The 17,585-nt window shown below is 35.4% G+C and overlaps 1 protein-coding gene across 6 annotated transcripts; it reads left to right on the forward strand.

The window, feature by feature from the left end:
* Positions 1-2,007: 2,007 nt before the first annotated feature.
* LOC136807712 (DNA ligase 1-like) lies at positions 2,008-13,275 on the forward strand. Of its 6 annotated transcripts, none has more exons than XM_067064314.1 (3): positions 2,008-2,110; positions 5,351-5,453; positions 10,643-13,275. In XM_067064314.1, exons 1-3 carry the CDS (start codon positions 2,076-2,078, stop codon positions 12,437-12,439), a joined length of 1,935 nt encoding a protein of 644 aa, XP_066920415.1. In that variant the 5' UTR covers positions 2,008-2,075; the 3' UTR covers positions 12,440-13,275. The 6 variants fall into 6 exon arrangements, with proteins under 6 accessions (XP_066920415.1, XP_066920414.1, XP_066920416.1 ...); XM_067064313.1 differs by lacking the exon at positions 2,008-2,110 and adding an exon at positions 4,688-4,908; XM_067064315.1 differs by lacking the exons at positions 2,008-2,110; positions 5,351-5,453 and adding an exon at positions 6,852-7,181 and having other exon boundaries at positions 10,643-13,274.
* The last annotated feature ends 4,310 nt before the right edge of the window (positions 13,276-17,585 follow it).

Here is a 17,585-nt window from a genome sequence, read left to right on the forward strand (position 1 = left end):
TTTAGAAAAAACAAAAAATACCTCACCTCACAAAGTTCTAAAATTATAGAGCTTGGTGCAGGTAGATTAGTCTGACACAGAATGTTATAAACAGTCTGTGTGTGAACCCTTGTTGAGTTTCTGAACTTTGAAAACCCAGGCAAACACACTTTTTGTTTTGAAATGAATCTATGTTTTCATTTTCATTTGTTTTCCTTTTTTCTGCAGAATCAGCTTTTTCCATAAATTATGCGCGCGCATCGAAATAATCAAAATGCGCGCGAAAGTACTGCTAAGTAATACGCCGAAAGCTGGCCAATCAGGCCGAACCTGCATTGCAGGGAAAAATCTCCCTGCAGGCGAGTTACCTGCGCCAAGCGTTAAACCAGCAGCAAAAATATCATAAACTAGACTGTGAAAAAAGTTTAACGCTTGGATTCCCAGGCTACACTAGTGTATGCAGATTTTAAGGTAATAGAAGTTCGAATTAGGGTGGCTTTTTACTGAGACTGTCTGGCGAAAATCGATTAGCTGAAACAAAGAAAATTGATAGGAAAGCATTACTGACTCCCAAAACAGTTTTCAAAGCGTTTACAACTCTTTGAATTTGAAGAAAATTTAATTAAAAATCATCAACTCGCATATCAAGGGATTTAGAATTACAGCCTTCTAATGAACATTTTCTGTGACAAGATTCCTCGTCTTTTGTATCAAATCAATACAGCTGAAAGTTTGCTCTTCAACTCTATCGGGAAAGAAAACACTTTTCCCATATGACCAATTTTTTACAAAAGAATCCCACCGCACATTCTGCTACTTTTATGGCAACCAATTTATTTATGCCGCCTTTTGCTAACGAAATGCCAACACGCTGGCATCATTAGGCATTTGACAAACCGAACAATTGCGCGGAACAATAGAATTCAAAAGAATACTGCAAGCAATTACAAATGCCAGGCTGGTCTAAACGCACCCTGGCATTTGAAATGCCATTTTGAGCAAAGGAATCCCCTTTTCTGGCATTTCAAATCAAACAAAGGAACCAAAACAAAGAGAAAAAATGATATTTTTGATTTTTTAAAGTATTTGCACGTTTTTTATTCAGTTCTTTCTATAGATTGTAAAATTTGCAAGATTTGCCATAGCCTAGCCCTACGGCAAAAAGGTTCAGTCTTAATGACTGCAGTTTTTGAGAAATTCCATGCTTTTCATTGTTTGATCTGTCAAAGTTGAACTTGAAGGAATCACCTTTTCAGTAATGACTCTAAAAAGACGATTCCTTAAATGCCATGACAGAAAATTCAATGGAAAAGCTATTAAAATCCCATTAAAATCGACTCACTCATGAGCAAATGCCAAATTACAAATGCCAGTTGGTCTAAACGCAGCCTAGCCCTCTCTTGGAGAACAAAAGGTTTAATGACCAATTTTCGACGTTAAATCTGGAATGCTGATATGAAGCGATCAAAATCTGATGTTAAGCACGAATCTTCATTGTATATTTTTTACAACCCTTAGAAATTTATGAAAAGGACCGTTGATGAGAAGCACTTATCTATCTAGCGTAGTGAAAAAGCACCCTTAGTGAGAGACCTGTAATTAATTTACCGTTTTACTGGTGCTTTGTTTTGACTCAAATTTTAAACACTATATCAATGACGGAGACAACTCAAGGATTCATTTTGTAAAAAGTATTGACATATTTTACAAAGTGTTAAATAGCATCAATTCTCTTCAGCTCTGAGGAGAAGAGTGTTTTTAGATTGAGATTGGTCCGTAGAGGGAATAACTACACTCCGCCGTAGCGATTTTGTGATATAGTTTGTTAAACCTCAGTATGCATAAAGTGATACGTGAAGTTGGTTAGTTTCTCTCTACGGTAAAACAAGTTCGACCAACGTCTTTCGAACGTCCATAATGTCCAACTAGCATTAGAGAAATGTCCTTTCTTGACAACTGGTTCAAAACACAGAGAAAGTAAAAGTTATTTTTTCGTTCATATTAGCGCTTAAAAGTCACATCAAATTTATTGTAAGATTTTCTTGTAAGCTACTGGTTGATGTCACAGAGAATCTAATTTAATCATCAAATCAAATATGGCTTTAATATCAATTCAAAGCGCTCAAGAAAGGTAAAATTTTCATTGTAATTGTGGTCCTTGGTGATCCAAGGCTGATATGGGTCATCATCATTTCTGTCATCTTTTTCTAAAGCTTTGCGAACACCCTCACAAATATCTGAATATATGATATGACTCAATATCACTTTTCTCGATCATTATTCATAAAGTCATTCAGTCAATAACTTTTAAGATTTTTTACAATTTAATAACACCCCTGTGTCACAGACCCGTTGGGACCCCTACAATTTGGCTACAATTTCGTCCCGGCCAAAAAAAATACCCTACAATCGACTCTTTCTTATTATCCCTATTTTAGATTCAATTGAAAAAATGTACTCCAAAGCCATCCATCCCCACAAGATATTTGTTGATCTGAGAGCAATGATGAGAGCATTTCCACTGTTGGAAGAAATTCCACCGGAGATTTAAGACATGGGTGTTTAATAACACTTATCAAAATCAAAAAGTAGATCAACTTGCTATGGATGGGTAACCATCCATTTTTACGGTGACGGAATCTTTCGAATTCAGAAAATGACAAAAATAACAGCAAAGCTTTGATGACAAATTTGACCTATTTAGACCATGTTGCAAGTTTTGAAACCAGTTTGAATTATGCACAAAACAAGATTGCATGACTTCTTTCTCATAATACAATTAATATACTCTAATGGTGCAGGTTATGACCATAAAATTTCATTTGACCACAAAAAAATCACTTGATAAGATCTTACTCTTTACTCGCTTATATCTGCATATGTAAAATAGAGAGTAGGTAATACAAATTAATAAATTGAATCAAGCTTTTTTGAGGCCAGTTTTATAGATTGAGAAAATTAGAAAATATTTTCGCTGACTTCCATAACAGCTTCATCATACAATTCTGATGTTGGCTTTATGTTAAGTCAATAAAATTCACGTTTGCCAGGTTAGTCATTATTAATTAAGTATGTATGTTGTGTAATGTAATTTGATTGGCTAATCCAAGCCCTCGTGGAAGAAATATAAAGAAATCCAGCAAATTGGTGTGGGTTAATGATGATTTTTTATGGCATTATTTTTCGTTTTTTTTCAGTACACAGTTTGTAGCAAGTAAGTAACATTCTGGCTGGAACTGAAAAACTTCATAGATTTTTTTGATACAAACCCAGCTGGCACACAACGTTGTTTTAACGTCCATCTAATGTTCACAACGTCCGTATAACGTTAAATGAACGTTGAAACAACCTTGTGTGCCAGCTGGGAAGTTACTTCGAAGACTACCAAAAATTACTTTCAGCGTCAAAAACTTTCATAAAGTTTGATCAACAAAACAATCATAAAGTTTGATTGGATGCGAGTCTTAGTAACACAAGTTCCATCCAATAAGAGAGAACTGTAAATATTGTGTGAGTTCAAGTGATAAAGTGGGATGTCTTCCCGAAATTAATGAAACTGTTTTTATGATAATCCTCTAATTAAGTGTTGTATATCTCTCCCAATTGTCTCATCTCTGGATTGGTTCAAAGCTATCTGATGTGAAGATCTGGTTTCTGTTAATTCGTTTTGTAGCTATCATTGTGAGTTTTAGAAAACCAAGATCTTCATTATTCGAACTTGCAGGACTGGTATTGGGAGACTGTGTATTTTACCATGAGGTAAGTTGCAACCTGCTCATCAAAACATCAAAACAATGGCCATCTAAAGTCCATGATATTTATTACATGAATGATGAAACAACGTTGTAGGCCAGCTGGGAAGTTCTTTTTATACTATAGGGTTTTTAGATATGGTAACTGCAATCACCGAATACCTCCACTGTCTCATTGTCGCGTTTGATTCATTATTCGCAATAAGGAGTAAAATGAAAGACTATTAAATCAATGTTAATGGAAAATCTTTTGCCCATGTTCAACCTCGTTTACTGCGTATTATCGGCTTTTTGATGCTTACTGATAGCGCTACATATTCTCTGGCGTCGATCCGTAACGTAAATAAAGCCTGGGGTACACGGGGACGAGGTTGGCTCATGTTATGATGAATTGACTGCATCGTTCCCGGAGATAATTACCTCGTACCACTTGGCCCTTTAAAGGATAATTTCAAATTTAGTTAATTACTTAAAAGATTTCAAAAGTGAAAACCCATTTACACCACACTCACCATAACAGTTTAGAATCATTACCATCTACAAAACAAGATTGCATGACTTCTTTCTTATAATAATCTACGTTTGATTGTTTGCTGATAGAGATTTATGTCAACAGTGTTTGAAGACCTATTTAGAAACTTCTGGGTCCACATAAATAAACAAGCTCTTTCCATATATACATTCTGGTCAGAACTATGAAAAGGGAAGTACTCCTGTTGGGCTAAACTGGGTTCAACGCTGAATTTATTTTAAACGGATTTCTTTTTCTAAATATGATACGATTGTAATTCATCACAGTTTAGTATCGTTCTGTAAAGCTAAAAGCAGGCTCCTAGTTTTGATTTAGATCTCAATTACCAAAGTCAATCTTTATGATACAGCATTTGGTAAATTAGATTCATTAACTGGGAGATTTTTTATGTTTTGACGATTAGGAAACTATGACATTTTACAATACGTAAGCGATACGGCCAGAAGTATTTGTTGGGCTCAGTTGGACAGGGTTCTTGTTTTATGAAAATCTGTATAAACTGTTTAAGCGTGTTTAATAATTGGGTGAAGCTGGTTGCTTGACTATGCACAACGGAAATTAGAAATTTTTATCCGTGGACGAATTTCTCTTCAAGTTTGCAGAAATGTTTGATCGTTTGAAACGAGGTTTTACAAAATTCAAAGGGTATATGTTTTTCGAATACTTTTATGTGTTAATTGCTTTTTTGGAAACATAATTGCTCAAATTTTAACGGATTTATGTTTTTTTATGCATTTTTGCGGCTAAACAGCTAAACAAGGTTCAAACTATAACGCAGAAGCTTGGGTAGCTAGTTTCAGCTTCATAATGATGATTTATTCGAGATCTCTCATTTAACACGGTCATAAAACTTAAAAAAGGAGTTGAAGTGTCGATCTTTTACCTGAATTTGATCAAATTTGGCTACATTTTCTTTTTAGTGTAAGGTCCAATTTTTAGACCCAGCTTTTTGCGAGCGCATGCGCTAGTTTTCTAAATCGTGATACATAAATGTTAAGGTAGAGGGTGTCTTTAGCTTGGCACATATTTTGTTGGTTTGAAATATCAGTCCTTTCAAACTTCAACTTTTTCCGATTTTTTTTCTTAGAATGGATGCAGAGGATGGACCAAGCGAAGGAAAGTTTGTGGTCAAATATGTAGAACCATATGATGACGTCATCTATTTTGTTAAAACTGTCACCGTCAAAGAGGTGAGGAATTTATTTTGCTAAATCAAGTTTTATAACCCCCCTCTCTAAAAATCAAAGCTAACACGGTGTCTACCTAAAAAAGCTAGGGAAATCTACACAGCTGTGTCGCGATTCAAAGTTCAGTACAGGAATTTTTATTTCGACGTGATCGATATGAGTGTAACTTTTTGTATCAATGCTGTACTACACGTTTTTCATAAAGATATTAAAGTTTAATGGAGCAATTTGTGTTTTGAGTCTAAGAATGTTCTTAAAGTGTTCTTAGCTTCAGCATTTTGGGCTATTTTCCTAAAGAATGCATGTTTAAAAATGTTACTAATTACAAATGCTCCCGGGGGGGGGGGGTACTAGGGTTGGCGAATGAGGGGTATATGCGGACGGGACCTCCGAAAACCGACCCTTAGAGAGACTGATTTTTGCTGAAAAGGTGACCCTTAGGGAAACTTTTTGAATTTTTTTTTTAGATTTCTGAAAAAGTCATACCCTTAGAGAGACTTTATTACAATTTTTTCTCTGGAAATCAAAAAATTTCCTAAAAATCTTGAATTTTCCGACCCTTAGAGAGACTAATTTAAAACTTTCTGATTTTTCCGACCCTTAGAGAGACTTTGAAAGGTGAAAAAAGCGACCCTTACCGTCCGCACATACCATACCCATCATCCATTTTTGCCTAAGTACCCCCCCCCCGGGCAAATGCTAGAATTCTCTTTTAAATTTTCGACTTAGAAGTCACGTGTTTTTATCAACTTCGTTCCCATGTAAAAACATGTTTTAAATCACTCTGCTTTCAATCGGGTTTCAATCTCTTTGGCACCATTTTGATAAGCTGCCAGCAGTACCTAGAAATGCTTTCCTAAAACTTGACATCCTAAAATGTTTAACCTAAAACGTTTTTTCTAGCTCTGCTAAGACTTTAAATCAATATCTTTTGGTAGAATGAAATCCTAAAATTCGGATATCAACCTTCAACGCCAATCTCTAACCATCAACCACCCTCACGCAAAAATACGCCCACTTGGCGGTAATTTGTAAACAAGCAAACAATCGAGCAAGCTTTATTTACAACATTACGTCACTAATTTCTCCTACAGAATGTAGACAAAAGTAAATGAGATTTGAAAATGACATGCCAACATTTTACCATAGCAACAACTTGAGAGATAGGATAATGAGTTTTTTTTCAATCTCTGCTTAGATTAGAACTCAGTGAAAAAAACGTAATTAACAAAAAATGTAACAACGTTTAATTCTCTGTGTGATTTAGATAAGAAATGTTTTGAAAAAATTTTCTGACTGTCTGTAATAAAACGTGAGTGGGAAGTTTTGGAGTTTCGGATCGAATTACAGTAAAAAGGCTACTTAACAACTTGGTGTTGTTCTGTTGTATATTTTGTGTTTTTATTTGAAAAGAGAAATTGCATGTATTTTTGTTGACGTTTTGACGCGTCAGAAAAATCACACATAGGACGAAAAAAGTTTTGGCAATATTATATCGATTCGTATGTCAAATTATAATTTCATTGAAAATCTTTTGGCATTTATTTTCATAATAGTACAAGAATGAAATAGTAAAATACGTAAATTGAATTAATGGAGTTTTGATTTTGGAAAGAAAAATATATTATTGGATTGTTGTAAGTTGTACGTACTGGAAATTATATCATGAAATTATTTGGGGTCTGGTGACGAGAAGAAAACTGGGAAAGATGATCAAGTTTGCTATAATGTGTACGTAAATTTCGTATTACTTCCACGACCTTGCTATATTCACGATGACTTATATAAATTTCGACTATTTTAGACAACCTCCCTATCATGATATACAGATCAGATATTGACATGTTTTAATGACAATCATATCTAAATCAATCATAACATCACAGAACCTCAAGCGTTTAAGGTCAGATGAGGACCAAGAGAGTTTACTGATTATACACCCCTGTATCATGAAAAACAAAAAAGGAAAGAAATTTACCGTACATCGTTCCTTCATTTGAACACCCCTGTGCTGAGACCCCAGCCCCACTGGAAAATCTAGCAAAAATTTCGTCTCCGGTGGGAAAATACCCTGAAATTTCAGCCCCACTGGGAAATTGACTTTGATTTCATCCCCATTTGAAATTCAATGTTTAAAAATTCCTCTCAAAACCCATCCCACTGGATTTTTTAACCTTGGAACAATAGAGTTTCTATATTCCGACTGGGATTTCAATAGGAGTTTTTATCCCCACTGAAAAAAGAAGTTCCACCGGGGCTGTTGGTGTAGTTGAAATGACCGAGATTGAAACAGGGATGTATGCATAACTTATTTATGTTGTCACCATCATCAGTAAAATAAAATCACAAAAGCCTTTTTTTATCGATTTGACTTGCTACATGATCAGCAGGTAGCCCACGTAGTTTTGTAAAATTAGTTTAAATATTTTGTCGAAAGCATTTGATCACTATGGTCATAAAATCAATTACTTTGATAAATAGTCTTTTTTATTCTACTAGTAATTTCCTTTGGTTTTATGCTTGAACTTCCTTATATAACAGAAACTCTAAATAACAGCTAATAGTACACATTCCGCTCAGTTAAAGGCTAAATACTAAATGTACCACTGTTCTTATACAAAACCCCCGAAGGTACTAGGTTTGCGAGGTGACGGGTATGTCAGAGCCAAAGTTCGAAAACCGATCCTTTCAGAGACTATTTTTTCCACCCGACACTCGTTTTGCCCAACTACTTACCCTGGGATAAAAACAATGACTGTATCAACGAACCATCCTTAATGAATGAGACAGGGGTGTCATAGAAAGGATGACGTTAGATTAACGCTCAAACAACTTGACGTGCCACCTGGATCCGCCTGGAACAAAAGAAACACAGACGAATTCCTGAACAAGAACTTATTGTACACTGTTACACATTAGTTAGATTTTCTTTCAACTGAAACTACTGAACTATATCAAAAACATGATTACGTTCCACGAATTTTCTTCTTCTATGTCAATGATTAAATGCTAAATACGAGCGCTTAAGCACAAATTGAACATCTCTGTTGAATGAGACAGACAGAATTGAATTAAATTAATCATATCATTAGCAAAGTGAGATTAGCTGAAAGCTCTGAAAACACACCTTTTCTCTCAAAGTCAACTACTTAGATGAGAGTCTCTATTTTAATTATCAAGCAGAGTTCTCGCTGACGAGTAGAGAGTTGGAGGTTATAAGTTTGTTTTGAAGATATAACTTTTTTGTTTTGTATTTAATCAGAACGAATTATAAAAGCTAGTCATGAAAACAATCTTCGATGGCTCACCTTGGTGACTCTTAGAGAGAGAGAAAATTGTGTAAAAAATGATATGAGGAGAACTATATATCAGAGTTATGTCCACTATCTCTCTTCTATTTTACATCGCTCTTTTATAAGCGTCATATTTGATATAAAACATGAAAATATATGATATTAAAAATTAAAGATATGATTTTTTAAAGAAAATAGAAGGAACTTTTTAAAGAAGTGGTGAATAATTCGTTGTGAGGGAGTTGAAATTTGTGAGAGGTGAACATCAAGAAAGGTTGTGATTTTGATGAGGAAATTATAATATTTTGCTTGGCATAAAACATACAAGGAATAATTCAATTTTAAGTGGAAAAGGTAGAGTTCTTCAAAATTATTTGAGTATGAAATATACTTTTCTTGGAACTAGAAAAACCTTTTAAAAATTGTTTGGGTACTGTTAAAAGTTGTATCTTTATTAGTAAATTGTAGTATTTGGATAGGTATTCAAGCTTGAAATTAATAACGATCTACTAATGAAGATCAATTCCTTAACTGTAAACAAACATGAACATGAAGGTTTCTTTTTTTTAGAAAGCAGCTTTAATTTGTATTTGTTAGTGTTTGAAACAAACTATGCTCAAAGAATATGTTTGGATGGAAACAGCCATCAGTAGTGATTTATCTTTTAACCTTTGTGTTTTCAATTTCTTTTATTCCAATACAATACTCTTCAGTTCTTGCTAAAACTATAAAAGTGTAAGAGTTGAATATTTTGGCTGAGGGATTAGTGCAACTCAGTTTTTGGGATTCTGAAATAGAGTATTCGTTTGAGGCTTGTAATTTTTACCGTTTTTGGGCATTCTTGTGATGAAACACTAGTGAAGGTACAACCAAAATTTATGTTTTGTACGAGAATTTTCTTCTTCGATAAAGTCTTGATGACTCTTTCGAAAATCATCTGCTAAGAGAGGTTTCCCTGTTGTTTCTTTTGGAAAAATTTCTTGAAAATTAAATAACAAAAGAAGTTTTCATAATATTTTTTCCTTTGTGAATTTTTTGAGGATTATAATATTTTCAGGGGAAGAGATTATAATCTCTAGCGAGTTCGTTTAAAAACGGAAATTTTGAAAAAATTTTTGTGTAAAACTTTTGACTAACATATTTCAGAGTCTTTTAACATCTCCTTCTCACAGACCCGGTAGGATTTTTTCAGCCAGTGGGGATAAAAGTAACGGACTGAAACTCGATGGGGATTGATATTCGGAAATGACATTCCCATATTTCCCATATTTTCTTATGAATGGGGATTCGAATTCCATTGTTTTCAAGTCAGAAGATTCAGTGGGGATGGAAAAAAGCATCGTATTTTGCAGTGAGGATTGGTTTATTTGGATATTCTCTGTAGGGACAAAAATTTGAGTATTATTTTCCACTGGGGACGATAATTTGACCAATTTTTCCAGTGAGAAGGGGTCCCAGTGGGTTTGTGAGAAAGGGGTGTATTTTACAATGATAATCCAAGTGGTGAGGGGGTCCAAATGGCCACTTGATTAAAAAACGACCGTACGTGCAGCCTAAAATTAGGGCTTTGAAATCGAACCCTTAAAAATTAGAGTAAATTTGGGCGAAAAATCGACCCTTACAGTGCATTTTCTTTATTTTCTTGAAAACTTTTGACCATTTTAAGGCAGAGTATGGTCAGATTCTCTAAATTTTACACCCTTTTACACTTTTTCTCATCTTTTCTCATTTCGACTCTTATAGTTAACTTTGGGCAGTCAAAACATGTGACTACTCAAAAAAATTTACGTGTTTTTGTTCCCAAGTTTTGCAGATAATGGCGGGAACTGGAATTCTGAATTCTGGGACAAGTCTCGTTAGAACCGTTTCATAACCATTTTCTTTTCTTTTTTCTCCTAGATGAGTGGGCCTGAAGACGGATTTCCTTATAACTCCATAATCCGCGAGACCGATTTGAGAGAGCTCAAAGAGACTGACCTACTAGACTACGAAGACGATTTCCAAGAAGCGAATTTGACTTTATATGATTTCATCGACGAAGAAAGTATGAATCAATTAAATAAAAACAAAGATATGCCCTATCTACCGAGGGAGAAAGAAGCGAAGGCAGACAAGCTATCAGACAATCGTAACATGGAAAGCTCTACACTGGATATCAAAGAGTTAAGGTCAACCGATATTTCGAAAATTGCAGCGATAAAGGAAACGGATTTATGTAGTAATGATGATGATTCGAGTACAGACGTCGAGCAACGTTCCCAAGAGGAAAGCGTGTCTCTGTCCTCAGGTGATACCCTTGGACATAATGATGAGGATTCAGAGCTATGGAATTTAGACAATGCAGAAAGTGTCAGCTTAAGCACTGACAGTGGTATTATAAATGAAGATTGCTCTAAATTGCATTTAGATCTTGATTACAATCACTTCAATTCTGCAGCCATAAAATTCCAAGATTTAGAAAGTGATTTTTTTGATACCGACTGTGAGGCCATGGATAAATCACCAACCGATGATTGTTTTGAAACAAATCGTGGTGAGACCAAGGATATTGTTCGTTTTCAAGATATAGAGAGTGATTTTTTTGAAACAGATTGTGAGGGGGTGGACACCAACACAAATGATAATACGGTGAAATTTCAAGATATCGAGAGCGACTTCTTCGATGAAGACGATGAGATCTCACCTTCTAGTCTAGCTCTGAAAAACAAAACAAAAACAACTGTGGCCGGGTCATCTAAAAAAGAACCATGCGAAATTGATCAACAAAAACAAATTCTGACTCGATTAACCAGTGCTAAGGATAAGCGAGCAACGATGACGAATAGTTTGTTACGTACCACGATTGAAGAACTGGAACGTGCGTTGAGTAATAGTAATACTTTGTTGATTAAGCGAGACAAAAAGATTCAAGACCTAAGGAAACATAACAATGAGTTGAAGAAAAGTTTGTCAGAGGAGCTTGAAAACAGCGCACAATTAAAACTACTACTTCTTGAAAAAGAGGCTGTGGTAAGTGAAAAAGAGGCTAAAATTGCGTCATATCAAACTGAATGTGAACGTTTGAATCAAGAAATTACAGACTTGAGGCTATATCAATTGAACAATATGGAAGACTTTTCGATAAGTTGCGATCCTTCTAATCTCGATAATTCAGTCGAAACTGACTTATTGGGTGATCAAGACATTACGTCATCACCAAATGTAAAGAAAAAATCGTTGAATAGAAACCAGTCTTCTTGTTCACGACAAGAGACGCCGATTTGTAAAAGTAAGCGAATGAGTAGCCCGGACACTACTTCACAACAAAAGACTAGCCCGTTTACAACCTCGACGACACCGAAAAGTACCATAGCTTCTAATATAAAAACACGACCGGGAGCTTTATCAAAATCAAGCCCAGCAAGCCCTATGTCCCCACAGGGTGGGAAAGTTGGGAATAACCCAGACAACGTGAGTAGTACGGAACTTCACGCACGCCTACAAATGAAATTCATGAGGGATGCTTTCTTTTATTACATGATTGGTTTTCATTCAGACGAACAAATAAATGCTATTTTGGCTATATTAGATTACGGCGATAAAAGACAAGATTTTGTTCTTGAAGCTCACAAACTGAAAAAGAATGGTAAGAAATTTAATGTGAGTAAAGTTTCGACACGTGGGTTGACTTTTGTACAAGATATTCAACCTAAATGATAAAAGTACAGTCAAAACAACGTTGTATGCCAACTCGGGACATTTCTTGCTACTTGAACTTTTATTTTGTTATGTAAAATATTTTTCTTGAATTATAATTTATGATAAACTTGATGCATTTTCGAAAAACAAAGTTTCTGTAACTCAAAACACCAAAAGAAATTATGTAGACTGCAATCAACCTCGTTCCCTACATATTATCAGCTTTTTGATGTTTATTGATAGCGCTAGATAATACCCCGGCTAGATATTCTCTGGCGTCCATCAGTAACATAAATAAAGCCTGGAATACACGGGGACGAGGTTGGACTGCAATAATCAGCCAGAATCAATAGCCTTTCCTCAATATCAACGTGAGTCCCTGCTTAAGCTGCTTAACAGATTTCCTTGTTCTAAAAATATTTATGTCTTAATCCGAACTATTATCCGGAAAAATTAAGTGCTAATTAGCAATAATCTATGATTGAATCGTAAAATTTCTGTTCTTGTTTTGGGGAATACACGTTTTTTTTAAGAACATCCAAAATCCAAAATTTTCTGAAGCCTTCGGATGTTCTTAACTTTTACAGTTCTAAGCCTAAAAATGTTCTGAGCATGTTCTTATTTTAACCATTTTGTTAGTATTTTTGACCATTTTCCTATGAAACAGGGTGTTTTTAAGTCTACAAAGCCAAATGTTCTTAACTTGTTCCTAACATTTTGGCCATCGGAGCCTTATGTTCTTATATAGTTTGTTCTTATAAAAAAACGTGTAATTGCTTAAATTATGTTACCCCTTCCTTATGCATATACATATAAAAATTATAAAATATTTTTTATGATTCGTAGAGAATTAATCTTTTTATCTTCATAACTATCTATATTTATGTTAATAAAAGAATTACCACTTTCCTGTGTTATTTGGACTCTAGTGATTATTAAGAAAGTAATACAGGCTAAGGGGGTGGTTACACGTACTGTTTCACTTCGGGTAGCCGAAGTGAAGTGAAGTGAAAACACTTCGGTCTATTCACAAACCTCACATGTTGTATACACGGGTGAAGTGAAGTGAAACTTCACTCCGGAGTGATTTCACTTCGGTTAAAAAGACAGGCATGAAATTTCACTCCGGTGTGAAAACTCTGTGTATCTCAAAATATTTGAGTAGAGACCGAAGTGAAAGCTTATTTTGCAACTTGATGTATGATTCTACAAAAGGAAGAGAGCTGATATTTTTCATTATCGTGATTTTTTTCGTGGATTTTTTCTCCTTTTTGATATAGTGAGTTGTTGAGAGTTGTGTTGTAAGATGGCAAAAGCAAAAGGGTAAGTAAAAAAATACAATTTATTGCCCAAATTTATTAGTAGATAATTAGAAGGTAAGAAAAGAGCACTTTTTCACCCATATTTTATGATTTTTTGTGTTGAAAAGCATGTGTATTTTCTTTCCCAAATTGACTTTCAAGAAATGGTTTTCCAAAATTTTACATTTTGATAATTTGCCTTTTTAGAGCCAAAGGAAAGGACTTCAGGAAAAGAGCGAACGATACGCCTGATCCAGTACCAGACCAAGAAACAGGCGCCGCGGCTCGACATTTTAAGTGGTCGGGCCACATAATATAGTGTCTAAGGAGGCGCCACCATGGTTGGCGCCGACGGGCTAGAAAATTTTGCGAATTTCACTCCTCTAGATTGGCTAAAACAGCCCCTTTTCTTGAAGAAGATATCTTCACAAAGCCATAAAATTTGTTCCAAAAGAGAAATTTAGTCAGCAAATTTATTAATGTTAGACTGTGTTTTGTAGAGCCTTAAATGATAATGTATAAAATATATTCATACAATGATTAGTCAAGATGGATGAAATATCTGAAAAAAGAAAAAAGAAGTTTACAAATCGTTTTCTGTAAATTTGCCGAAAATATTTAGTTGCTCAGGTTGAACTCTAACAAAATCATTGGCAATATCAATCAGGGATAGTGAGTCTAATGTTTCTTTGTGTTCGTCATAGTTCAATTTTTTTTTCTAACTGAATTTTTAAAACATTTGAAAAATTAATTTTTTACTTCAAAAAAAATTCTTTACTCTGAAAAAAAGTGGTCGGGCCATGGCCCGACCGGCCCTACCGCTGCCGCGGCGCCTGAGAAAAGGAAACTTCTGAAGATGCCTCCCCTCGCGCATCGCCCACCATGAATTCTACGTTACTTTCTGAAGGCGCTTCAGTACCTAAGAAGTCGAAGAAAGAAGGTAAAGAAAAAACAAGATTTCGCTGAGAGCTTATACAGTCTCTTTTATCTTGTTTAAATGATGAAAAGACGAACTGTGAATTCAAGGGTATCGATTTTGAGGCTGACCTAGTAAAACTTTATGGAAATGTCAGAAAGAAATTGGCTGAGCTACACCCAGATGGAGGATTTGGACCTGCAGAGATTACCGAAATTGCAGAAGGATTGGACAAAAATCAACTTGCGCAAGCGAAATTACGTAATGAAGAGGATAACAAGGCAGTCAAAACTGGATACGGACGGGTAAAAGTAAAGTCCAAAGAAATCAGACAAAATTACAGAAAGGCCGTCAGTGAGGGTACAGGGAAGAAGTCAGGAAGTGGAAAAATAGTTTTTGACAACTGGGAAACTCTCAAAACACTATGGGGAGGATCTCCAGCAACTGTTTGCATCGAAAACCATCTCAGCTCGCTAGACATGGACGATGACCGCGAAACCAACCCTTTTGACGAATGGGAATATACCCAAAATGATGAAGATGATGATGCCATGTCAGTAGCTGTTTGTGACGGAACCGCAGAGTCATTAAATGAAAGTGATACAAGTGAAGTTTTATCGAGAAGTGATATAGGAAATGAAGAAGAGACCAACCCATCAGCCAACTCACTAGAAAATCCAACACTGAAATTCATTGATGACAAAAGAAAAAACATGGAGAAAAAAGTCTCTGCAAGCCAAAGGGACAGTATCTATATGAATTTTGCTAAGAATGATTTGGTACTGAAGCAAACTATGGTAAAACAATTAGCTGAAGCGACGAAAGAGTCAAACAAAGCTTTTGAAAAATTGTCTTCATCCATTGATAATGTTGGCAAATCTATTGGCGATGGACTGAAACAGTTGGCATATGCTATTGGAGGTAACACCTCTTGTGATCCTCGACCGGCAGATCCTCGAGTAATCGACCCCCGATCACAAGACCCTCACACATTAGGCTATCCCCCTGTATCAGATCCTCGAGTTAACTCTTTTTACAATCAACGACAATTTTCTTCACAAAATAATGGACACCCATATCAGCATGGCTACCACCCAAACGGTGCATCATACCCCCCTGTCAATCAAGATGGTCAAAATGACAATGAAAAAATATATGAATCTTTGTAAACAAGTATTTTTCTGTTATTATGATCTAATACTAGTTACATCTTGACAAAAAATTAACGTTAATAAAGATTACAAGTACTCTTTAAAATATGCAGTAATTGAATTTCTAACCATTTTTCCCATCGGCGTCGAGTAGGAATTAAGTTTATTTACTTTTCTCATCTCCTCTTGGACTACTTGCTCAACTACATTTCCATCAACATAAACATTCTCTCTTTCACAAAAGTTATGCAAGACAAAACAGGCATAAACAACATCGGGTAGACCCTTAACAGGAATATCCATAGGTCTTCTTAGAATTCTCCACCTTGCTTTCAATCGACCAAAGGCACACTCGATTTGATTTCTTGCACTTCGTAGCATCTGGTTAAAAATGACCTCCTCGTTTGTTTTACAGTGCTCGAATTCCTTCATAAGATAAGGTAAGAGTGGGTATGCAGGATCTCCCAATATCAACTGAGGTACACACTCCTCTCCAGGCACCAACTCTTTGTAAAAAAGCTTGAACTTGTTTTCTGTGTAACTTTTTTGAATGTCACAATTCCCAAAAACCCTTGCGTCGTGCACACTCCCAGGCCACTTTATCTCGACGTTAGTGAACCTTCCATGTGCATCACAAATTGCTTGACAGTTAAGGGAATAGAATTGTTTATAACAAAAATAGTCATGAGCATTTTCGGATGGCTGTTTTATCGGTATGTGTGTTCCATCAATGCATCCTATTACCTGGGGAAAACCAAATCTTTGATGAAATTGAGTTGCAGATTCCAAAACTTCGTCCTTCTCGATGGGAAATCGTATGAACTGTGGCCCTAACCTCCACGTTATGATTGAAGTTATTTCCTTCACCACTTGCCCAACAGTACAACGAGCAACCCCAAAAGGGTTGGCTGTCATCTGCATCGAACCTTGGTCTTTTAGGTAATGTAGGGTGATCGCAACTCTTTTCTCTAGACTTATGACGTCTTGTCTGATCCTTGCAGACTTCAGTTTTGCAAAAGGCCTTATCAAGATTACCAGTTTGATGAAGTTTTCTTTTGACATTCTTAGATTCTTTTTCCATCCTTCTTCAGGTAGACGATCATTATAGAGGTTTTTCCACCAGCTATCGGTTCTACCAGGTTTCACTTGCTTTGACCTTTTTCTTCGAATGACCCTGAATTTATAAAATAGAAAAAACAACTTAGATAATGCTAATTTCGAAAAGAGCAAGTAGGTCGAAATATTAATTGGAACAAGTCTGTTCTTTTTTGAATGCTAAAAGATACAAAAACCAAAAAACGTTTATCCTTTACCTTCTTTTAGCACTTTGGTATCTTGATAGTGAAATATCTCTTGAAAGAATTGCTTCATTTTGGAGATGGCGTAGATGATTCTGTTGTTGTATAATTTTTCAAGGCCAAAATTGCTTGAAGTTGTAAAATCAGTAAAACACTTGTTAAAACACTCGAAAGACATGAAACCAAAACGGTTAGCTTTTTGCGTTCATCCATTTTGAAAAAAAGAGAGATTTCTTTGAGAAACGAGACTCATAAGTACCTTAAGGGAAGAAATTTTCGCGAGAAGAAATTTTCGCGGAATTTAATTTCGCGAATCAGAGTTTCAAAATGGCAAATTTCGCGGAATTTAATTTCGCGAATGAGCCGATTTCAAAAGTTTCGCGGAATTTAATTTCGCGATTGAGAAGAAGTTATCAACTTAGATTAACTTTTAAGCATCACGGAGTTGCTTATATTTGTTTATATTTGATAAAAAATACACGTTATAATGCGTTATAA

Source organism: Clytia hemisphaerica, unplaced genomic scaffold, assembly GCF_902728285.1.
Source record: "Clytia hemisphaerica strain Z4C2 unplaced genomic scaffold, Clytia hemisphaerica genome assembly, whole genome shotgun sequence".
Taxonomy (NCBI): Eukaryota; Metazoa; Cnidaria; class Hydrozoa; order Leptothecata; family Clytiidae; genus Clytia; species Clytia hemisphaerica.

Bases quoted from the DNA above. Each gene is read 5' to 3' on its own strand.
- LOC136807712 (XM_067064313.1), top strand. From the start codon at position 4,868: ATGTTTGATCGTTTGAAACGAGGTTTTACAAAATTCAAAGG. The intron at 4,909-5,350 runs GTATATGTTTTT...TTTTTTTCTTAG, and splicing joins GGTTTTACAAAATTCAAAGG to AATGGATGCAGAGGATGGAC. The intron at 5,454-10,642 runs GTGAGGAATTTA...TTTTTCTCCTAG, and splicing joins AAACTGTCACCGTCAAAGAG to ATGAGTGGGCCTGAAGACGG.